A 24,759-nucleotide genomic window follows, 5' to 3' on the forward strand; every position below is an offset into this window, starting at 1 on the left:
GAAGGGAGCGGTGCAAGGGTTATGTGATTGGCAGCGGGGCGCAGTGAGGTGGAGTTGGTCTAAGGGGGGAATTTTCAAACGAGGTAAGCAGCGCATTCGGGAGCAGAGCAGGGAGCGAACAAGTAGGAAAAAATTGTGCTCTGCAAGAAGTTGTGGATCGGAGATTAAGAGCGAGGTAGAACTTAGAGTGTGGGTTGAATTTTAGAGCTTGCTAGTAAGAGGGAAGTTTTTGAAGGAAAAAAGACTAAGGATTTTCCCTGTTATCGAATATAAGGTTTTTGGGAATAGAGGGGTAGCTAACAAGTTATTGTAGGGTTTTGGAGAAATCGCGGAGAATTTTTTAAAGGAGTTTTGGCTTTGTTTGGCTGAGCATGAAGGGAGCCGCGGGGCGCTGAATTTGAGAAAAAAGACTAAGGATTTTTTCAGGATTTCTCCTGTTATCGAATATAAGGTTTTGGGAATAGAGGGGGTACCCTAACAAGTTATTGTAGGGTTTTGGAGAAAACGCGGAGGGTTTTTTAAGGAGTTTTCCCTGCTTATGTGTCTAAGGAGGGTTAGGGGATCGCGAGTTTTTTCTGAGTATGAGTTTTATTCTAAATCTACAAATGCATATAAACAGTGGCGTGTCTAGAAAATGTTTGTTGGGGGGGCCAGGTAGGGGCACAGATTTGGAGAAGGGTGGCAGATTTAATTGGCAGATAATGTTTAAAAAAAAAATTCTACCAACCGTTCACCATAATTCAATAACCCTATAAACCTAATAACTAAATGCACTTTTAACTCTTATTAGAATGAGATTTTAACCACTACGGTGCAAAGTTTTTAGATACTGCGTTGATAAAGTACAAGAGATACAATCAGTCAGTGTTTATTCAGCAGTCAAGGACATCAATATTTGCATAGTATTTTTATTGACATGTAGTGCACATATGTTTTGGGCAAAAACATTTTTGAAAATTAAAATACGAACATTTGTAACAAACAATTGACAAATTAGCCAGTTCCAATGTAAAACTTTATCTGCCTGTTAAAAAAAGAAGATAATCTTCTCACAAACTGGTGTTTGATTTTGAAACAGGAAAAAAGTGGGGAAACAACTGAAAAGACTAACATTTGAATAAAACCTGAAAGCAAGTAAATACTTTCTATGCTGCCTTATGGTAAACTTTGGTAATATTGATAAAGAACAACACTGGCTGATGATGAAATACAGTCAGCTGGCATGGTGACACTGCCAGTATTAACCTGCAGGGCTGGACTGGGACAAAAAAATTGGGCATTTTTACTACAGACCGACCCACCAGGTAGTAAAGCCATAAAGACTTTGACTGAAAACAAACCCTGTTGTGACAGTGATGTACAGTCTTGTTGGTATATGTATGATTTCTATACATTTTACGTCAGATAAAAACTTTGGTTGTAAGATTTAGATAATTATTTAATAAAAACTAGGTATTTTAAATGAGAATAAGAAAGAAAAGTATTTCTTTGTGCCCCACCTTTCCCTGTTAATGCCCTACCTGGCCCCCTGGCAAAACTTTGCTAGACCCGCCCCTGCACAGTTACCAGCTGTCAGCTACATAAAAAAAGGATCCTGGTGTTATTTGTCTCTCAGAAACAGTTCATAACTTCAACTCATCCATGTCACCTAAAAGGTAAACCTGTTTCTCCATCACCTGTTCAGCTCTGATGATTCAGTAAGGACATCTCCTGGTTTCATCTTCATGTTTCCCTCTCACCACATATCTAAACAGACATCATGACCAGCAGCTTTACAGCTGTGGCTCCAGCAAACATCAGCTGATACTAGAAATTAATATTAAATACATTCTAACAACAGCTGATCAAGCTTAAACGTGCTGCTGTTGTTTAGCGCGACATCTGCTGGTTTCCTGTTTCTGGCGCAAAGTGGTCGATAAACAAACAAGAGAGAAAAGCCGATCAGCTGATCACTGATCAGTTTCATGATTGAAGTAGAAACAGGAGAGGCAGGGGGAGAGAATGAGAGAAGAAGAGGCAGCTGTGCAGCGTTACGACAGAATAAATCCAGCTTTGTGTCTTTTTTTCATTATAGCGAAAGTTCGGGACAAACTGCGTCTCTTCTCAGCTCAATACGAAACGCGTAATATTTTCTCTGAATGAGGGACCATTCCATTTTTTTAAGGAGCCGTTGGCAACTCTACTAACCTTATGAATAAAATAAAGTTCACTATCAGTAACATCATAGCACCCACCCAGCTGTATAGAAACTCTGTCAAACTGGCTAGAACGCAGTATGAGTTATTGCAACTGACAGTAAAAAGTCAGCAACATGAAAATAAACTCCACCTAAACTTGGTTTATATCTGACCCAGATAGACTGCAGCTCATAACTTCTTACCTGAAGTTCAGTTCACCTGACACTCGGACTGGTGGCTGCTTCGGGTCTCTCCTCCTGCCTCCCCTTCCCTCATCCACCTGTTGCCTCTGTGGAAGCCCCGTCATAGCCACCACCAAACAACGGAGTTATTTCTACACATCGACCTGCATCTGGCCAATCCACCACCTCTCATTGTTCATGCCATTACAAAAAAAAATAAAAAATAAGTCACTGGGGATATGCCCGGTATGCCCGATGGCCAGTCCAGCTATGTTAACCTGCAACCAAATCTGCAGCTCCATACAGCAATGTTACGACGTAGATTATATCTTATAACTCATAACTCTTATGTTAGCTGCCCTCAGTAGCATACTGTCTGAAATATTCCACGGCTGCAATAATTCTTTAAGTGTTATTTTTTTCCTTGGTATTCTGATTTCACCGAAGTTTACTAAACTCAACAAACTTGATATTACTTACCGGGACATTTATTCTGTCCTCATTTTCTTTCACCGAAAAATTGTTTCCTGCAGTGCCTCTTTCGTGCTTGGCTCTCCTACCTTTGCTAACCTGATGCGCATAGCGCAGAAGCCGATGCTGCATTCACTTACACTCGGATATCTGAGCGTCACCGTGAAAACATAATCGGACATTTGATATTTGATTGAATTGTATTGTTTTGCCTTTGGGGTGGCACCTGGGGTGGCCAGTCTGGTTTGGGGGGTGGCCTGTGCCCCCCCAGGCCACCCCGCTGGACACGCCATTGCATATAAATCGAAATAAAGTTTTCCCCCAAGGCATGCAGCATGTGTTTGTGGCCATACTGAACGTTACAAAAGCACAAGTTTAACTAAACAATTTTAATATGGTTTAATACATTTTTAAACACATGAGCACGGAGCCCGAGAGAGCACGGTCCGGAGACACGGGCGCGCCCCCGCGCGCCCAGACACACAGCCTCGGGCGCGCCCGGGCGCGCGCACACACACACACACACACTGACCCGCCACCAGATGGCGTTTTTTGAGCATAAAAAAATAAAAATAAAATTTAATTGCTTAAAGAAATAAAAGAATGCTATTTTGATATATAAGAAACTTTCTAAATAATCAATTATATTTTTATGAATATCATATTTTTATGAATATCATATTTTTATTACTTAATTACTTCCTACTTCCGGAGCTCATGAATAATTAATGACCTGTCAGTTTGACGAAAGGGGTATAATATCACTCTCTTTCATTGTTGGCTGTCACAACACAGTGGCATTTCTTGGATGCATATCAGAGAAAAATAACCTTGAGAAATCAAAATGACTGCAATGTTGCTGGCACAAAGACAGCTCTTACAGTTTACTGCATTCATTCATTCTGTGAACCAATGGTGAACCCAACCATGCATACTAATGAAAGACAAGATGCTTGAAGAGAAGAGGGTTTATCAAACCTATGACACAGTTTGAATAGCTGAAACGTCGACAGAAGAAAACACGAGTACTCACACCAGTGGCAGTATACATGGAAACATATTTTCATCCCGTATACGTTAACTACAAATACATACATGTGGATGTTTTTTAGGCTGAAAAGCAGCACACATTTGGACAATTTCCCCTCTTATTGAATATTCATGAGCACCTGCTTTTTACCAAACATTCACAAGATCACTACTACAACATGAATGTACTGTACTGTATGTCCCTCTGAATTGATTATAGGTATTATGCTATACATAAGTTGGTGTTGTAGTAGAATTTTATCATGGGTGCAACTTTCAGCACACACGTTTTCATTAAAACTTAATTACAGAAACAATATCTAATAACCATGAAACATTCTTCAGAATGGGGTCTTTTTTTGATGTTATCTAATCCCAGCCCTTTTCTAGTAATGCCATAATGAAAGTACTACTGTACAAATGAACAATAGCATTGCTTAATCTATTTAAATGCCCACTGAAGTGTCTTCTCTTGTTGTTGCAGACAAAACCTTCAAACATGTGCATTATGAAAAGGAAACTTTCTGAATTTAATAGGTGAAACACACAGAAATGTCATACATGCATCATATTTTCTTCTTCTTCAGCTGGTTGGTTTAATTTCAACTGGATTATTGCTGCTTTAAAAAAAAATTAGGCAAACCTCTTATTTATGCACAACAGCTGTGGATGGTTCTCTTTTGCAGATTTTCTGCAGATTCAATTAAAATTTGCACTAGATTTGAATAGAAACCAAGCCAGCATTGTGAACAAACCTACACAATCAAGACAAAGGAATACTCCAAGCAACTCAACACAATGCCAGTTTCAGCTGTCAGTCATTTAAACATGGTAAGCAGTAAGCTGAATGTGTTTGAGTGTGTGTTGCGCAGCGTATGAAGGCTGCTGGTAATGAAGACAATTACTGTTTTCCTTCTGTTCCTGTCCTCTTGTTTGGCCTGTTAGTGGAACACAAAAACAGAGATGTTCTTTAATCAACATGAATAATGAAACGCTTGCTTCCACTGTAAACAGCCGAACAACATGTCTGTACTCTACTCGTGTCTTAACTTGTTCTGAACTTGTATATGCGTGGGACAGAAAGAGAAGAACGTGTGTGCGGAAGCAACACTGTTAGACATTTTATTGTATTTTTACAGCAACTTACTGGCAACACTATTGCCAGTAAGTTACTGTAATTACTGATCTACAGTATCTTTACTGTTGTGATGTTTTACAGTTCAACCACTTTACTGTAAACATATATTACAGTATAACAGCTTTACTGTAAACGTGGTTTACAGTTAGAAAGACTTACCGTGATTAAGTTTTATAGTATCACTGTACTGCAAATGTGGTTTATGGTATAACACTGTAATTGTGTACAGTATAATTTGTTTAGACTGTAATTGTGTTTTACAGCAAATAAAAATAATGTTAACATTCATATTCAATATAAGAACATTTACAAAAAACAATATAATTCAATAAAGTAGTCTCAGAATAGTGAATTAAACCAACATTTATTGTTGATATTTTTTTTAACAAAAACATTTTTCAACTGAATAAAAACAATGTCAATAACCAAAATAAATAGAAGTGTACATGAAAACTACACAGTCCTTCACCTTTCTGTGTCTGATTTTTTTAAGGAAAACAGTTTTTCATTCCACTAAAAACAGGACAAACCCACCAGCATGAACATTAAATAAACTATTACAATTGTAAAACAAAAATCATTTACAAAATGTAATAATTATCAGTGGGTCCCAGGAAATAGAATGTGACATGGGATTTAGATTTCCGTTACCAGGATGGTCGGGTTCAGTGTAGTCTTTATCACCACCTGTCAAAGACACATCATCAATATTCATGTTTGCTCAGGTTATTCACTTGTTCACATCTGTCTGAGATCATTCATACTGTTGTATGGATGTGTGTACAGTATGTATATAATTATCAGCTATGTAAAAGATATTATCATCTCTGTATTCTTACCTAGTTGGAAGTCCTCCATTCAAACTCAGAGAGCCGCTGGAGGAAGGTGGTGATCCGAGGGCTGATGCTTGTAACCTTCCTCTTTACGACACGACCTGTCTTGCAGCTTGTACCAAGTTTTGCAGGGCATTTTGTTCCCATGTCTGGATTGATCCTCACAAAGAACCTTTTAACGGAAAAAAGGCTGCTTTAATTTCAAAATTAAAACATACATTACAGCAATCACCTATATGTTTCTGCAACTGTAGTCAAGCTATCACATATATTTCATTCTTAAATGGTGTAAGCTTTAATGGTGTAAAGTATTTACCTCTGTATCATCTCCTGTGTGATGGACGCTGACTCCTGATACTCAAGGTTGAAAACGTAGTATGACGCAAAGAAGACAGCAAGGGTGCTGGCAAAGTCATGCATCTGCTCAGGCTCATAAAATGCCTTGCCCTCCAAACTGATCATCCAGCGGCTTGCAGACATGAAATTATTCCCTAAAAACAGACAAGAGTCCAATAAGACAATGTGCTCACCGTTACAAATAAGGTTTCCACAAGAATGCTGGATAGCAGGCCTCACACTGTACAAAAATAGAATCCACACAGTTTGCTGCTATTTCTCTTATTATTTATTATGTAATGAAAATTATGATCAATTACAGGAAAAAACTGCCTAATGTTTTGGCATTTTGGCCTGTGCTGAAATGTTAGGCTGTTTTTTCCTGTTGGTCATTGTGTATAATAAATAATAAGAGAAACAGCAGCAAACTGTGTGTATTCTATTTTTATACAATATAAAACAGACAAACCCCTGTTAAGTAAGTTGTTGTGGGTACAAATACCACAATAATTACATAGATTTTTTACAAAAATATTACAAGAGGATTGAAAGTATTTACTTACCAAGCGCTATTACCCTTGGTGTGATGGGTAAGGTCATCTCTCTCTCAACAGACATCTTGGTGGAAAAAGCATTTAAAACACAAACACTGAGGCTACATCACACTGTCAGCGCAGCCAGCAAGGGCAGGAGAACAGCAATGCACCACACTGGGCGAGAAAAGACAGAGAGACAATTGTTAATTTAATGTTGCATTACCTAGGAGAGTCCTTTGCATTACCTTATGACGTCCCGTTTGCAGTTTCCACACAGAGGTCCAACAATAACGAGGTGCAAAATATTTTGTCCTCTCGAGCATATCGTAATGAAGAGTTAACAAAGTTGGACTGTCTTTCCTCTCCTGTCAATCACTGGATCACAGGTCATGTCAGTCAGGATATGGAGTGGTGGTTGGTAGAGATAGGTGGGTGGGCGGGGCCAGCATGCATTCAGTGTGTGTTTCACTAAGTTGGGTTGACTAGTTCCCAGAAGAGTTCTGTACATGTTGCACGTTCAGTAAATGAGCAATTCAGTTACTGCTCGACTGAGAAGCCTCCGCCAAATTATTACAATATTCTCCACTGACTGAAGTTCGCCTTTGGCAACGCAGTGGCAAGCACACATTTGCAGCAGCTGTGCATGTGCATACAACTGCATGCAGCAGATTAGATGATCAGAATTCTTGAACCTTACACACAGGCAAGTCCCCTAAAAAGTCAAAACCATAATACTTTCACTGGTATCATACTGACAAATGGCATAGGTTGGAGGAAAATCTGGAAATGGTTGGCAGTGAAAGAGTTAAAATGTAATGCACTATTGCAACCAACCACTGAAAGAGTAAAAATACACAAACAGTATGATGAACCATTCAAATCACATAATACAGTAGCACTACTGCTAATGTGTTAACGGTAGGTATAACTACTACCGCAATTTTAAAAAATACAGTAAGTAAATGTAAATAACCTTAATATACCCATAATGCAAAGCAAATTACAGTAATTAACTGTAGAAATGTTTTCAGGTAAGTTACTGGGCATTTTGTGGTATTTTACTGTGAAAAATACAGCAAAGGTTAACAGTGAAGTCTTGCATTCAAAATTAATCCACTCAACAGTGATCAGCTATGAGTGCATACTGTATTTCTATGAAATATAAACACAGTGAAGTATTCCACAACTAGTTTGTGCCTATGAAAAAATTATGTTTCTCTCAACATGACACAGTGGTTATTTTTGGCACTGAAAGTAAAAGTAATACCAAGGCAGTGTGTGAGTGTGTAAGTGTGTGCCGATTTAACACCAGCTGAGCCACATGCAGCACAGTGAAGGTACAGTATGAGGAGGTTGAGTTTAATCCCTTCCTAGAAGCTGAAGTGTGTGTGTTTGTGTGTGTGTGCGTGCATGTTTGAATGGAGTTCAGGTGAGTGTCATATATCTGTAGAGCTTTCTAAACACACAGCACTGGATGAAAGTGTGTGTGCATGCGTGTGAGCACGACAAGTGTTTGCCAGTAGCTCAGAATACTTGAAGAGCACTTTGTCCTTTAGGTGGGGTTTAGCAAAAAAAGCTGTGTTTGACTATGTTTCCTCTCTTCCTCAAGAGCACTTTGTCACTTTAACATTTGGCATAAAAGCTTTCAGTCTGTGTATTCGTATTCATCTCTTCATTCCTGACAATTATCTTGATGATACCCCCCTTTCATCAGTTTCTCTCTCACTCTGATTTTTTATGAGCACTAAAACTTCTCCCCCGCAACCTAGAATTGCATATTATATCTTTCCATTGACCTTTATCGTGACTGAAACAACCAACTAATTTCTTATTGCTAATCCCAGAGACAATGATATCTTAAACAGTTTTTGTAATTCCTAACTATAATAAAGTGCTCAAATTGATGTTTGTCCACAGTCTACTGGCATAGTTCCTGAAGCTGTAAAAAACAGATCACAGCAGCACGCAAGGTGAGACCTCTCAGAAAGACACTCAGAACAAGCTTCGACCACCCGCTGCTCTCAGTTACAAAGTGGTGGCGATAACACACGTCACATGCTGACAGTGCATTCAGACTCAAATATATGAAACTGAAGGCTTATTCATTTCTTCAGTCAGATGGGGCTGAGGTTTGTACAGATTGGTTTGTTTTCACAAGCAAGCACTGTTTTGACTGAGGATTGATTGTGCAGCATGTACCAATAATGCTGTACGCTAGCTACAGTGATTAAATTTTTTAAAATGTCCCGGTAAAACACCAGTGTTGGAAAACTATCCATTCATCCATTTTCTTTCACTTATCCAATTTACTGTTATGGTGTTTCGGAGGTGGGCTATCCAAGCTGCCATAGCGTGAGGATCCAATTGAGATACACCAGCTTAACCAAACCCAACAAACTGCATGTTTTTGGAGTGTGGGAGGAAGCTGGAGGACCTGGAGAGAACCCATGCAGACATGGGAAGAACATGTAAACTCCACACAGACAGGCTAACAGTGCTAACCACTGCACCACCATGCTGCTCCTTTGTAGAACTAATCTTTTATTTTGTAGTCCTTTTTAATCTTAACCATGTATATTTATAGTAAACCCAGTCTTTGTAATTGTTTTATGAATTTATTCAAATTGTTTAGATTTAGTAGAAAGGGAAAAAAAAGTCTTCTGGAGAAATATTTTTAATTGAAACATAACTTGTAAACCAAAACTTAGAGTAGTACTGGTTGAAATTTGTTTTTTTAATAGGCCTATTTGAGGAACCACCTCTGTTAAAACACAGTCTGTTTGAGGACAACCCCCTTGGCGTACTGGCAATCCTCCATTATAATCAACGGGCTAAATTAGCTACCCAGATGAATACCAGATGGATCAGGGAATACAATATTTTAGGATAAAGCCTGTGGATAAATTATATAAAATGGAAAAATACAGTGTAAAACATAAACATTGGCAGAAGTATGCTGTGTAGAATCTAGGCAATGGACTGTTACTGTTTAGGAAATTGCACTGGATGCTTTCTGTGAAAGTCACGTAAAAGCTTTGTATAGCAATATGGTCGCAATATGGTCTAATTGCTAAGCAAGTAGTAGTATGCAGTCTGGTGCGTTCATGAGTCCTTTTCTCCTAATTTCAAATGAGTAAAAGATTGAAATTAAGCAAAGTGAAAGTGGAACAGATACTCACTATCTATAGGTAAAAGATACATAACAGAATGGAGAAAACATAGAGTATAAAACTGTCATAGTACAAAAAGTTAAAAATAAAACTACCAACTAATTCTACCATCCCGGTTTTTGCATATCTGTGGTTCAGTCCAAAATAGTTAAGCAGTAATCTTCTTCATAATGATGTATTAATTCAGGAAATTTATATAATATTAATGTTTTTCCATCTGAAATGAAAACTCATGTGTTTCATGTTAAAAGGAAAGGGGTGTCAGTGTCTATATGTCAGGTCGCGTATCAGACACCACCTCTCTAGGGACATCTCAGGCCCTCCAAGGTATGGAGGCCTATCTCCCCTTACCAATTCCCCTGCCAGTGGCAGACGCCCTCAGACATCGGTGCATTGGTGGTTCTTTGTGTCCGGGGATGGGCGTCCAGGTACACACTGGCTCACTCCCGGTGGCTGCTTGTCAGGGCCTGGAGCCTGGGGCTCGCTCTGACCCCTTTGAGGGTGTTGTGCCCTCGGCCTCTCGGCCTGGGACTCGGTCACTCAGGCACAGCTGGCTGCCGGCGGAGCTCACGGGCACGTCACTGCAACCCCCCCTGGCTTCTGCTCCGTGGCTGCTGAATGACCCCTCATCTGGGGCTCTCCTCAGCTCTTTCCAGGATAGTGGCGCAGCTGCCCCTCTGTTGGTCTTCCTTGGTCTCTTGTGCTCTGAGGGCCTCTGGATGTCTGGAGCCTGGATCTCCTCCATACCTGCTTCATGCCCTGGTGGATGGGGCTGTGGCCCCCCCACACCCTCTAGCAGATCATTACATGAAGGAACCTTTTAAATACAAGCGCGTTCATGCTCACAGGTGTACACACAGGTGCTCACACACACAAACTACACCCTTTTTGGCTCCTACCTCAAAGCACACTGTGCGCTGTCGATCTTACATGCTGCACAATAATATTCAATATTTAGTATTTACTGTTATATTCACATAGATCATCATGATGATGTTGTTTATTATATTGCTCTCTCTTTTTTGCTTGTTTTCTCAACAGGTGATCCAGGTGATTGATATATGTATTTTTGTTTGTTTGTTTTGTTGGTTTTTGTTTTTTGCCCTTTATCACTGTGCCTCCTCCCCACTGCTTTTGCTTTCCCTCTTTCTTTCTCCCCTTTCTTTTCCCCAGTCAAGTCTGTCCCGTGTGTAGCAAGTGAAAATAAAATAAAATAAACAATAAAAGCAAATGTGAATCAAATAGACCAATACGGCAAGGCCGGGATGGTCCATTTGGTAACGTAAATCTGTTGGGCATCTTCCTTTGCCTTTAGACAATAATTCTGATGGCAAAAGAACCAAACGGGACGGGCAAAAAAAAGGAAAGGGGTGCAATTATTTAAATTATTGTTACAAAAATGTATCGCGCCAATTATGTTGCGTATACTACCACTGAGTTATTATTAGTGTTGGAGTGCTTCCACAAAAGCAATCGCACATTGAATGAAAATAATCAAAAAAATAGAAAGTGTTTAAAAAAATGGTAATATATAAACTATTTAGGACAGAAAAGGTACAAAAAGAAATGTTTGGACCAATTTGTGTTTGGAAAAGTGTAAACCTCCTACTAATAGAGGTGGGGCGCTTCAAATTGCCTGCTGTCATTACTTTTTGGAGCCAGTTTTGGTGCCAGACTTTAACAGTATTATTCATAACACATATCTGAATGTAACACGGTGTTTGCAAAATTTCTAGAAACAACAGCATTTAGCCTTATTTTATCTCCACGCCAACTTATTTTTCTCACTGCTCATCCTCTTTACAGACTGTTTTAGTAGGAGGATTATAGCCATTAGTCTATCAGACAGGATACGTAATAAGTTCCCTTAAACATGACATACTTGTGAATACTTGCAGCTTAAAGATAAAAGATATAGGTCCCATATCATTTCTAATACCGAGACCACAGACACACATACATGCACACACTTAATTAGTTATTTCCGTAAGTAGCGGGGAGCTAAATGCCATCCATCCATCAATGATCTAATTGTGAAACCCTACTCAACCCACTCTTTCTTTTAACCTCGCATCCTCCTCCTATCTATACTCTCTTCTCATTTTTAATTTGCTTCCTTCACTCCCTCCATTTTTTGGACCCTTCTTTGAGCTACGGTTATTTTCTCTGTTCTCACTTTCCCCTTCCTCCTCTCTCTCCGTCCGTCTCTCTCTCACTTCTCTCCCTCCGTTCGCAATTGCTGACTGAGAACCGACTGTGAGCAGTGGGAGAAGTCACTAACCTTTCATGACCTTTATCTGCAGTGCAATCAGCTTTCTCTCTATGTGCAGGTATTTTTCCTGATGAATAAATAAACAGTTAATATTATTACGGTCTGTAAATACCCCAGAGTATTAAAGTCTATTAAATGGTCAACACAAGTGCAAAGGTATTTAAATATTTTTTTTAGTGCACAGTATGGTCCCTGTATAATTTGACGGCTTCCTGTATCGTTCTCCTCGACAGTAATTTATGTTTTAAGGGGTCTGTTGCAAGTGTGAATAGTTTTCTTTCTTCTTAGACTGATCTCCAAGTTCTGATTTCACATTCTATAAAGCCTAATGCTATGTTGGGAGGGAAAAAAATAAAAGAGAATCGAGTAATTTGATTACTATAAAAATGACATGAATTATATTCTGCGGCTCTTTATAGCCGATACAATCCAATCAAGTTGAACCCCACTTTTAGGCTATTGGTGGCCAAAACACTTCATGGTAATTTTTTATTTAATTTTTCACTCTTCTGTAACTACTGAAGCCTTAAATGACTTTTTTCCACTTAGTTGCTTCACGCTGCTGTGATAGGAACTGCCTATATGTAATTAGTGTAACTGCCCAGGCCTAGACAAGAACATCACAAAAAGCAACACTTACCTTTTCTTCCAGCAATCAGTTTGCTATTGAATCCAAGTTAAATCCTTTAGATTGTGACGCAAGAAGACTTACAATACCTTCTCAGAATAAAATTCACTCATGAGGTGGTAAAAGAGGGAACAAATGTAGTTGTGTCACGGTCCGCTGTGACGGACCGAGTGGAGAATGCGTGTAATGGACCCAGGTGCATACACAAGTGAACAGACGGGAGTGAGCTTTAACAGAAGGCGAGCCTTTAATATGGCTGAAAACAAGGTGTGCAAATACAGCAGGGATGGCGTGGCTAAACAAAAACCTAAACTGGGAACAAACTATGGTGAGGCTATGGCTTGGAAGACAACAGACCAGGCATGGAAACACGGAGGGTGGGAACACAGACGACGCGACACAGACTGTAAGAAACACAGAGACTAAATACACAGGAGGGATGATCAGGGGAAGTGGCCACACATGGGAACGCAGCTGACACACATGAACTTAACGACAGGACAGGAGGAGTGAGCTGAATACACAGACAGTGAATGCAGGCCTTCAAAGTAAAACAGGAAACATGAGACATGAACCGGGGAGACGTAGTACAGGGGGAGGTGACATAACTGACAGTATGAACTTGACAGTACAAGACACACAGACATAAACACACGAAGGGCAAGGGAGACGTAATGCAAGGGTAACATAATTACAAAAAGGACTGGACTACCTTAAAGAACCTAAGCAAACAATAAACATCAAAATAGGTTAAGCATAACACACTGGGTCACACGACCCAGGACCATGACAAGTTGGTTGTGTGAGACAGAACTGTCAAGACTTGCAACATCAGGCTGCTACAGATGGATGTCAGGGATACAATGTTCTTCAGCACTTGCTCCTTGACACCCCCCCCCCCCCCCCTTTTTCCCAAGCTTTGCCCCCTGCTCTTAAAAGAGTAGTCCATTTTAAGATGTTGCTGTGTTTACAGAAAACACTTTTAAAGTGAGTCAGGTACAAGCACTTAGTGACATAATAGCACAACAAGAATCACTGATGTAATGAAGCTGTTTTTGCTTGAACTTATGTGAATATCATCATCATCCTCATTTATTTATATAGCACTTTAAAAACACACCTGGTAGACCAAAGTGCTGTACAATACAAATATGCATATAGTAATAAGATAGCAGAAACCAGACATAGCAATTAAAAAAAAAATGTCGATAGCGCCTTGTTGGTGGGGATCATGTGGTGCGCATGGATCTACTGAATTTACTGTTCTTGTATGAAAATCCAAATGGATGAGCTTTTAAATGTGTTGTAGGAAAAAGGGCTCTCCTCTCTGCCCTGCTCAGTTTGCACAACCATCATTTTCACTGGACAGAACGTATCTGGGAAAATTATCTTGAGCATGCCTCATTTTGGTTTTGGTTTTGGAGGCCTGTTTTCAGTCACTTTGTTGTAACATGCTTTCAAATTCAAATTCAAATTCAAATTTTTATTTGTCACGTACACAGTCATACACAGTACGATATGTAGTGAAATGCTTGGACAACTGCTCGTGACCTAAAGAAAACAAAAAAGGAAAAGGCTATGAATAAGATAGGAAATAAATATGAAAAATTAAAAAGGGTAAATTTAACTAGGAAGGAATAAAATATAAATTAAGGTTAAAAATGAAATAACTGTACAACACAAATTAGAATGAAGGGTAAATTTAACTGGGAAGAATAAGATAAAGATAAATATATAAATTAAAGTTGAAAATAAAATAACTGTACAACAAAATACACAATACACAATATAGAACTATATAAGAATGTATGAAGAAATCTAAATATAAATAAATATATACACAATAACAGCAGCTGTACAAGTATTAACCGGAAATGAAGAATATAGTGACCAGTGTTGTGCAAAACCAAAGTCCAGAAAGTCCAGTGTGTGTGTAAGAACCATATGTGTGGGTCAGTACTGTGTGGTGGTGTGATTGAGAGACCGTATCGCCTGCGGGAAGAAGCTCCTCCTCAGTCTCTCTGTGTTGGTCTTCAGGGAGCGGAATCGCTTTCCTGACCTCAGCAGAGAGAACAGTCTGTTGTTGGGATGGCTGAGGTCCTTCACGATCTTCCTGGCCTTGGTCCAGCACCGCCTGCTGTAGATTGAGTGCAGGTCAGGGAGCTCGGAGCGGATGGTGCGCTCAGCTGACCGCACAACCCTCTGTAGAGCTTATCTGTCCTGCATGGTGCTGTTCCCGAACCAGGTTAAGATGTTTCCCGCCAGGATGCTCTCTATGGTGCACGAGTAAAAGTTCCTGAGCACCTTGGAGGGCAGTTGGAAGTCTCTCAAGCGTCTGAGGTGGTAGAGATGCTGTCGGGCCTTTTTCACCACGGTGTTGATGTGACAGGACCATGACAGGTCCTGCGTGATGTGAACTCCGAGGTATTTGAAGCTGTCCACTCTCTCCACTGGGCACTCGTTGATGACGGGGGTCTGGTAGTTCCTCTCCTGCTTAGTGCTGAAGTCCACTATCAGCTCCTTTGTCTTACTGACGTTTAGAAGGAGGTTGTTCCTCTGGCACCAGTTCTCCAGATTCCTAATCTCCTTCAGGTAGGCCGTCTCGTTGTTATCAGAGATCAGGCCCACCACGACGGTGTCGTCAGCAAACTTGATGATGGTGGTGGAGCTGGTAGTGGCCACACAGTCATATCGTTAGCTTCATAGCATAAGTGCCTAAGTCATTGACTTAGTCAAATGACTTAGGCAATTATGCTATGAAGCTAACGATATGTGTACAAAGAGTACAGCAGGGGGCTCAGAACACACCCCTGGGGGGCTCCAGTGCTGAGAGTGGTGGAGGCTGAGACATGTCCGCCCATCCTTACTGCCTGTGGTCTGCCAGTTAGGAAGTTGGAGATCCACTGACACATAGATGAGCTGAGTCCCAGATGCTCCAGCTTGGTGGTGAGTGTGGAGGGAATTATGGTGTTAAATGCAGAGCTGTAGTCTATGAAGAGCATTTTAACATAATTCCCCCTTCTAGTGTCCAAGTGAGTGAGTGATGTGTGGAGGAGATGAGAGATGGCATCGTCTGTGGAACGATTTGGATGGTAAGCGAACTGTAGTGGGTCCAGTGTGTCTGGTAGTGAAGAAATGATGAAGTCTCTGACCAGGCGTTCAAAGCACTTCATCACTACTGAGGTGAGGGCTACAGGGCGATAGTCATTGAGAGAAGCAGGGTGGGGTTTCTTCGGGACAGGAACAATGATGGACTCTTTGAAGCATGTGGGGATCACCGACTGAGATAAAGAGATGTTGAATATCTCAGTGAACACAGGAGCTAGCTGGTATGCGCAGTCTCTTAGGATACGACCTGGGATGCCGTCTGGTCCTGCTGCTTTCCTGGTGTTCACTCTCTTGAAGGCTCTCCTTACTTCATGCTCGGAGATGACGAGCACGTTTCCGGTGCTGGCAGTATCTTCCTGTCTGCAGCCGTTAGCGCCGCTAACACTAGCATTGTTGGAGACCTTAGCTGCAGCCTCGAAGCGAGCATAGAAAGTGTTCAGCTCGTCTGCCAGAGTCACGGCCGCGTTCGTCATACCGGTTGTTGGTGCTTTATAGTCCGTTATTGTCCTTAGTCCCCGCCACAGGCTCCTAGAGTCACTCTGTTGGAGTTGTGACTCTAGTTTCCTCCCGTAGCGCTGCTTCGCCTCTTTCACCGCCCTCCGCACGTTATATGACGCGGCTTTGTACGGGTCCATGTCCCCCGTCGTGAGTCCCGTGTTGTAGGCAGCGGTGCGGGATCTCAGAGCGTCGCGGATGATTTTATCCACCCACGGCTTCTGGTTGGGAAACGTTATGATAGTCTTTGTCTCCACGGTATCATCCGCTAGTTTCCCGATGAATCCCACAACCGCTTCCGTAAACACGTTGACGTCATCGTCGGAGCTGTTTCTGAACATGCCCCAGTCTGCGTCATCGAGTGCGTCCTGTAACGCGGCCACCGATTGATCCGTCCAGCGCGCGACCTTCCTCTGAACCGGAACTTCCTGTTTTAGCCTTTGTTTGTATTTTGGCATGAGGAAGATGGCGGCGTGATCAGATTTGCCAAACGGGGGGCGGGATTGTGCCTTGTAGCCGTCCTTGACCGTAGTGTAGCAGTGGTCCAGTGTCCTTTCACCCCTGGTGGGGCAGGTGATGTGTTGATAAAAGTTCGGCGCTGCGCGTTTGAGGTTGGCGCTATTAAAGTCCCCCGTCACAATAAGCGCAGCGTCCCGGTGTTGTGTCTGGTGCTGTGTGAGTGCCTCATGCAGCTCGCATAAGGCGGTGACCATGTCCGCTTGTGGTGGAACATAAACGGCACTTACAATGACCGATGTAAATTCCCGAGGTAGATAAAAAGGACGACACATGATGGACAGTAGTTCCAGATTTGGTGTGCAGGAGCGTGTGAGAGGAACAACGTTCGCACTGTTGCACCAGTTGTTGTTCACCATTAAACACACGCCGCCTCCCCTTGACTTCCCCGAGTCCCGTGTCCTGTCCATGCGGTGAACCGAGAAGAACTCGGCCGGCTGGATGGCGTGGTCCGGCACCGCTGGGTTCAGCCATGTCTCGGTGAAGCAGAGGAGATTGCAGTCCCGAATGTCTCTCTGGAACTTTATCCTGGCCCTGAGGTCGTCAAGCTTGTTCTCCAGTGACTGGACGTTGGCGAGCAGGATGCTAGGCAGAGGTGTGCGGTGTGCACGAGCTCTCAGCCTGTTCCTGACGCCGGCTCGCTTCCCTCTAGGCCGCCGCCGCTTCCCTTTGTTCTCCCTCGAGATCTCACTCGGCCAGCTCGGATCCGGAGTTAAAAACTTCGAATTGTGAGTACATTGTATACCAATAGAAACAAGAGTGTCACTGTCATACCTAATGTACCCAATGGTGATGATTTTGCCGATTTAGAAACGCTGAAAACTAACGTAAAAAACAAAGACAAAGAAAAAGTGGTCGGAGCAGTCGTGACGGCAGCCGACCTCACCGGCGCCATCTTAATCTTAATCTTAATCTTTCTGCAGGAAGTGGGGCAGAGGACACAGTGTGTGTTTAAATCTCCTCAGAGGGAGTATCCAAAGAAGCTCAGGGCTCTCTGGAGACCTCTTTGAGCAAATTGAGTAGATTTCATGTTCTGTCAAAACAACGTTTATGCTGGCTTTTGCTTCAACATAAAAAAAAAACTGAGCCTGCTATCAGTTCACCCAAGCTGCTTGTTATTTTGGAGATATCCGCTTGTGGGGCAGACAATAATGCCCAACCGTGAAGACCAACTCGATGTGATAAAAGCAATACTTGGACATATAATAACTTGCTTGATATTGATGACATTTCCATTCCCACAAGCATAGCACTGCAAGTGACAGTGTGCAAGTAAATCACTAGTAACTCAGTCTTAAACTATTTACTTTGTGCCAAGCACTTAAAATTTGTGTTACCTATCGTGAAAGAAGGTCATACAAACGGAAAACTGATAAAACTATTGGTAACTCTTTGTAATGTGGCCCATGTCTGAAGGTGTAATTACTCTGTAAATAAATGTAATTTCAACATATTTTATTTAAAATTACAATGCCATCATATTTACATACTAATACTCAAAGATAGGTACACATGAATATGGGGAAAAAAATCAGGAAAAAAATATACTATAATTTTAGATACTGCATAATTTCCTGGTAATATAGTGGAAAAACAAACAATATTTCCCAACCTTACATCGAATATACCCTGTACTTTCCATATTATAGAGTGCATTAACCCTGCCCAAGTTCTGGGTATTTTACAGGAAAAGAGACGCATTATACTGCAAGTATACTGTAATTTTGAGTACAGCATAAGTACAAAAGGATAGTTGAGTAAAAGAAAATCCATAATGCATATCAACATAGTAAATATTAAATAACAATGTTAGAAGAGAAGGTCAAGTTGCTCCATAATAAAGCCCAGGAAAGTAAATTGTACTGCAAAATGGGGAAATATTGTTTTTCTGCAAAATTACTAAGGAACTACACACTACTTAAATTTGTTATGTTGTACTTAAAACTTCTTAAGATGTAATTTGCTCACCCTTTGCTGTAATATACCTGTAAGTTGAGCGAGGATAAGCCAAGTATAATTTTTCCGTTGTGTAATGTAAAACCTGACTTGTTACACCCTTATTCTAATGTACCTACCTTTACGTATTTGTGTGTAATTATAATTAAATTGTCATTTCAAATAAAATACCTTAAAATTCCATTAGAGGGGAAACGCCCTTAGTCGAGGACCATTTTAAAAAGTGTAAAAACGGCCTACAATTGCATGACTTTATGTAATGCTTTTTTCACAAAATGGTCATATTGTATGTAAATATAAATGATGCACGACAAATGAATGACATCATTAAAGTGTATATGAGCTCGCTTCATGTTACTGGCGTTAATAACAAGTAATTATAGAAATTAAAAGCTTAAGTTTTAGGATTTCCTTTTTCTTTTATGGCTTTTTTTTTATCATTACATTTCTATCTGCACTCGTGTAAATTCTGCTTATGTTATTAACTGTGAGCGTTAATGTGTGTAACTCTACTCACCTCAACTCGAATGCACTTGAGTTGTGTGAGTTTGCGTGGGAGAAAGAAAGCAAGAGCACGACATGCAGCCAAACTGGCAGGTGCACAAGAATGTTTAATGTTATATAATTTAGCACAGTTTTTGTGACCTGGAAAGAAATAATCCTCATGTTACACCTCTACAAAGAAAATGAGCGACAGAACAGCGGTGTGTGTGTGTGTACGTGTTGTTCTCTGCCACAGAGCAACTAAGCCAACTCAAAGAGGGAGAAACGAGGAGCAGGGGAATGCAGTGAATGAGATAAATGTTTTTTCTTCAAAGGAGCCCAGCCTGTGGCGCCGTGCTCTTCCTCTTTTTTCCTCTCGTTTAATTAAGAAAGCAATCCCTCCTTCCCTTGAGCTCCCTCACTCTTAGTCTCACTCGTTGTGGTGGAAGTCACATTTAATAAATGATCATGATGATAATGGGGGAGAGGGGGTTGGCAGGGAACAGTGTGTGTCTTTTATGCATGTGTATCATATATGGTTTCAGTTGGTCTGATATAAAAAAGCAGACAATTAACTTACGTTTTTTTTTATATCAACAATATTTTTTTATCCTTTGGAGGTGCCTGATCCCATGCTGCCTAATGGTACAAAAGTGGCATTTTGTCATGCATTATATTACTGTGTATAGGAAAAGTGAAGCTGTTTGAGAACATCTAATGTCTCTATACAGAGCATAAGCTTTACACCAGAAGTAGCTTCCCAGAAAATTAAATATTTTTGCCACTGAAACAATCTCCTTTATCAAAATGTTATAGACTCTGTTATAGACACGTTAACATTTGAACTTTGGATTGGGTAATTTTTTTTGGACAACATGTGAACATCTATGGCAGGTGCAGGAAATATAAATGATTAATAATTTATTTATTTCTTTTACAAATATCAACATTGTTGTTATCAACATAAATATGAATACAGATTATTTATAAACAAACATGATTTATTATGTGTTTCTTTTGATTTATTCAGTACACGTGCAGTGTTTTTTTTGTTATTTTAAATGTTCCTGTTTTTCTTTAACTGGCTTATTTATTTTAATGAATCAACTTATTTGTTTGTAACCAGGTTAAAACAGCCATTTATTAAAATGTGTTGAAATATTAAAAAACATTGAAATCCATGTTAAAATGTAAAATAATAATGGTTAAAGTGTTTAGAAAAATGTGTTTAATAAATTGCATTTGCATTACAAATGGTTCATTTTTACAAGTATCCTGTTTTATTATGAAAAGTTCATGATTGTAAGAGGAAGTGAATGTGGTTGTGATTGGTAGCTGGACTGAGAGAAGAATGGAAAGTATGAGATGTTTGTGTAAGTGTGTATGAACTGGACTATCTGTTTGTTTGTTGTACATTTTGCAAACTGCCTGTGAGAAGCCGAGGACATTTCTGCTCGAAGTCCGTGCAGCTGCTCACTTTTGTTTTAGCGTCAAAAGCCTGCACTATCATGCAGATGTCTGCTGATTCTGCATTCCTTCACACATAACTGTTATGATCTAGTCCCATTTCGGAAGGTGGCATACTGTTCCAGATCATTTTCCAATAATTTCATTTGATTTTCTCAGCTGCAGATGTAAACAAAACCAGGGGCGGAGCGTGGGGGTGGCTTACTGGGCTTAAGCCCGGGTTGTTTTGTCAGAAGCCCGGGGTCTTTTGGAGTGTAATTTTTTCATAGTTAGATGCCTGGCTGACAACTGTATAAAACAAAAAGTACACACAATATTCGAAGCACATAGTGCACACTTGGGGGAATTTATGACTGTGCGTGAATCCCCCCTGATATTGGTATGATCTGAGCTCAGGCACTAAGCGACTGAGCGAGGGGGCGGGGCAGCTGCTGCCTGTGTGCGCTGTTGGAGAAACGGAGCCAGCCATACTAGGAGAGCTTAAGTTTGACCAGGTACCAAAGCAAATCATTCGTACCGTACAAATAATGTAAATATGACGGTGCATCACGAAAGATTGATATCAAACTGATCACTTGACCAATATTACGTTACTTGCTCTTCAAGTGAATCAACAAATGGCAAAATGAAAAGCCGAACAAATGCTATTTTTTTAGAGAGTCTTAGCTTACGTGTGTTTATTTCATATTTTCAGTTCTTACCCTCCCCGACTAAATCGGTTTCAGTTATGTACTGAAACATAAGAATGGACATTAGAGGGTTCTTTCAAAGAAAAAACTCAGGTAGATGTTATTTTATATATTATGCTTTGTATGTTGTTCAGTATATTTCTATGCAAAATAAGAGGGATTTCAGTACACAGCAGGATATTCACATTTGTAACCAGATATTTACATACACTTTAGGGAGAAAACATAAAACATTTTTACTGTACAACATCAATTTAGAGTAAACTTTTGTTTTAGATAAATATTGAAATATATTTTGAATTAGTTAAATGTCAGAATAAAGAGAGACAGAGATTTCTGTTTTTTATCACTTTCATCAAATTTAGGAGTACATGTACACTAAGTTTGTTAATTAATAAGAAAACTCCAGACGATTCCATTCTGAGCTGAAGAAGCTTCTGATAGGTTAGTAGAGTCCATGTGAGTAAATTGGTGGCACAGCTGTGGATGCATATAAGGCAAAACACAGAGCCTGTTTCTTTGACATGGGAAAATCAAGAGATGTCAACCAAAACACCAGGAAAATAATTGTGGAGCTCCATAAGTGTGGCTCAGTTTGAATACAATTTGGTGCCATTTACAATTAAGAAATACAGATAGTTTCTCTCTTTACTCTTAAAGTTAACAAATATGTTTTTTATATTTATCAATCTAAAAAATAAACATTTAGTCTGATTTGATGTTACAATTAAAAAAGTGTTTGTGTTTTGATCTGAAGAGTTTGTAAATATCTGGTTTCAACTGTATATTTGATGATTGTCAGCACAAAGAGGGAGAGAGAGGAACAGAGAGGGAGATGGAGAATGAGGACAGAACAGAGATGAACAAGAGCAGGTGAGACACACATGTTAGTCAAATGGTTGTTTACCAAAAGTATCACCGTATCATAGGTCCTCATGTATCTCGTACCTAGTGTTTCTTTTTAGGTTTGTTATTTTTCAAATTCTATATTTATTAAGTTATGCAGGCTTGTTTGCACAACAAGGCTAAATAATTATATAAACTTTTCTCAATCTAAATAGTGAACTTTGGTAGAATTAAAAAAATAAGTGTAGTGCAGGTCTATGATGATTTTTAGTGCTACTATCATCTAGTTCTGATTCTGGTTCTGTCTTGGTTAAGTCCTCAGTAGTCCTGATTTTGAACTGTTGTAGTCCTGTTTTAATTCTGGATCAGTTCTGGGTCTGGTTGAATTGGGGTTTAGTCCTCGTGTCTTGATACAGCCCTGACCTTGTTCTGCCTTGCTGCCTAATTAAAAAACTAGTTTTAGGTGTCCTGCATATGATATATATTTTTCCCTATATGAAGTCATTCTTCTTTGAACAAAACTCAAAACAGAGCCAATTAATCTTTCAGTCATTTCTACCCCCCCCCCCAAAAAAAAAAAAAAAAAATCCCACATGCATACTACCCTTTTTGGCTAAGCCCCGGGTGTTTCAAATGTCTGGCTCCGCCTCTGAACAAAACTACAGGAAAATGAGCCTAAAGGTTACATGTCCTCCACCCTCTGGAAATATGGGACTACAGAACCTCAAGAAGCAATATAAAAACAACATCTAAAATGAGTCTAAATTTGACATTGAAAAGACGTCCACAACGAGCACATTTGGATTATAAATAGCCCAAACAAGGGACATCTGAAAAAAAAAAAACTTTGCCTGGCGTTACAAAACAACCCCATTAGTGGACGAAATTGGACGTCCAAATAAAAGAGGTCACTGCAAAGTCATTTTGTGCAGTACATGATGTTTTCCCAAATGTCTCAAAATTGCTATTTTCCATTTAAAATACATGGAATTCATGTCCTGTTTTCCTTTAGATTATCAAATATAAGTTTTTTCCAATCTAGTGCTGGTAGGTGGCAGGACATTCTGGTATTTCTCAATGAAAAAAATTTCTGCAGAGAGAAATATATCATTACTATTGCCTATAGTTAAAGTAGCTGATAATTACTGATGAATTATTTGTTGGCATGTTGAGCAGTAATGTTCAGACACATAGAATGAAGACAGAAACACCGGAGCACACTACAAATTGTTTTTTCTGCAGCACTGGATCTTAGGGCTCTCCCACCTGCAAAATTCAATCCACTGGTTATGACCTTGGTATACTGTATGCTGAAAACATTTGTTTTTGCAGCTTTGCAGGTATCAAGCCCACAGAGTGATCTCAGAATATGTATTCTCAGTGAGGCATTGTTTTTCAGATCAGTTGACAGGTAATCACAGCTAAGAGAAAAAGCAGTATGTAAAAAAAACATCACTTATGTCAAAAGCAGTGCAGTGACTCATAAATTACACAAGATCTTACAGAACTACTCAAAGTTCATATTAACTTGAAAATGACATTTTCTGTCTGCTGTAACCTGTGTAATATATCACTTTGAGCCAATTAATGTGATGTCAACGCATTTTGTTAGAGGCTGGAAGCTGTCAGGCTTTGTGTGGGTCAGCTTGGCCTTCTCTTGCTGTGAACAAATCTGAGCACCAGAAAATAGCTACAGATGGGAACCATTATATCAAGTGAAGGAAAAAAAAAAAAGAACAGATCAGAGGATGAACCCATGCTGACACTTTTGTGGTGCAACACTTAAATTCGCAGCAGGATCTTAGGGCTTGGGCCTGAAGTAACTACCAGCAACTTGAAGTTGGGTGTTCAGAATTTTGCCTGAGGTGTTTTGTTCCAACATTAGCATCTGTGTATAAAAGTCGTGGTTGTGGTTTATTATGGCCTGGCACTACAAAAAGCCACTAGAGTAAATAGCTGAGTGTGGTACCCTACATCTCATCTGTGATGACCCGGTCTCACTGCAGATGGCTGCATCAGTCCACAGTCCAAAAGATGTTAGTTTTACAATACTTTTTTTTTTGGCATGTTACTTTTTTACTCTTTGCCTACATTCACCATTTTTGTCAGTGCTTACATTTGTTTGGGATGGAGTAATAGTGGCAATGCCTCCATTGAGAGATTATTATCAAACAAGTAAAAAAATAAGCAGGAAACTTTGTTGAGAGAAAAAGGAAGAAGCAATGGCTGAAGAGGAATGAGTGGTAGAAATGAAAGGAGAAGGTAGGAGGAGAAATCAGAATGGGTCAGGCAAGACATAATATGAGATGGGAAAAGGGGAATAGGGAAATAAAACATGAAAGGAAAGGATGGCTTAAAAGGGGAAGCAAAAGAGCTGAAGACAAAAACAAAGAACAAGACAGAGTAAGGAGAACAAAACAGGGTAGA

The 24,759-nt window shown here is 40.0% G+C and overlaps 1 protein-coding gene across 2 annotated transcripts; it reads right to left on the bottom strand.

The window, feature by feature from the left end:
- Positions 1-4,486: 4,486 nt before the first annotated feature.
- LOC308401242 (uncharacterized protein) lies at positions 4,487-6,975 on the bottom strand. 2 transcript variants are annotated; one of them, XM_080889375.1, is made up of 6 exons: positions 6,948-6,975; positions 6,730-6,876; positions 6,147-6,321; positions 5,837-6,002; positions 5,649-5,684; positions 4,487-4,797 (listed from the first exon to the last, which is right to left on the bottom strand). In XM_080889375.1, the coding sequence occupies exons 2-4, from the start codon at positions 6,782-6,784 to the stop codon at positions 5,837-5,839; spliced, it is 396 nt and encodes a 131-aa protein (XP_080745501.1). In that variant the 5' UTR covers positions 6,785-6,876; positions 6,948-6,975; the 3' UTR covers positions 4,487-4,797; positions 5,649-5,684. The 2 variants fall into 2 exon arrangements, with proteins under 2 accessions (XP_080745501.1, XP_080745500.1); XM_080889374.1 differs by lacking the exon at positions 4,487-4,797 and having other exon boundaries at positions 5,421-5,684.
- Positions 6,976-24,759: the final 17,784 nt, after the last annotated feature.

The sequence above is a fragment of the Rhamphochromis sp. 'chilingali' genome (assembly GCF_963969265.1).
Source record: "Rhamphochromis sp. 'chilingali' genome assembly, chromosome: 8".
NCBI classification, from domain to species: Eukaryota; Metazoa; Chordata; class Actinopteri; order Cichliformes; family Cichlidae; genus Rhamphochromis; species Rhamphochromis sp. 'chilingali'.

Coding starts and splice junctions, on each gene's coding strand:
- LOC308401242 (XM_080889375.1), bottom strand. CDS start 6,784: ATGTCTGTTGAGAGAGAGATGACCTTACCCATCACACCAAGGGTAATA. Junction 6,322..6,729: donor ACCAAGGGTAATAGCGCTTG/GTAAGTAAATAC, acceptor GTCTGTTTTTAG/GGAATAATTTCATGTCTGCA. Junction 6,003..6,146: donor ACACAGGAGATGATACAGAG/GTAAATACTTTA, acceptor TTCCGTTAAAAG/GTTCTTTGTGAGGATCAATC.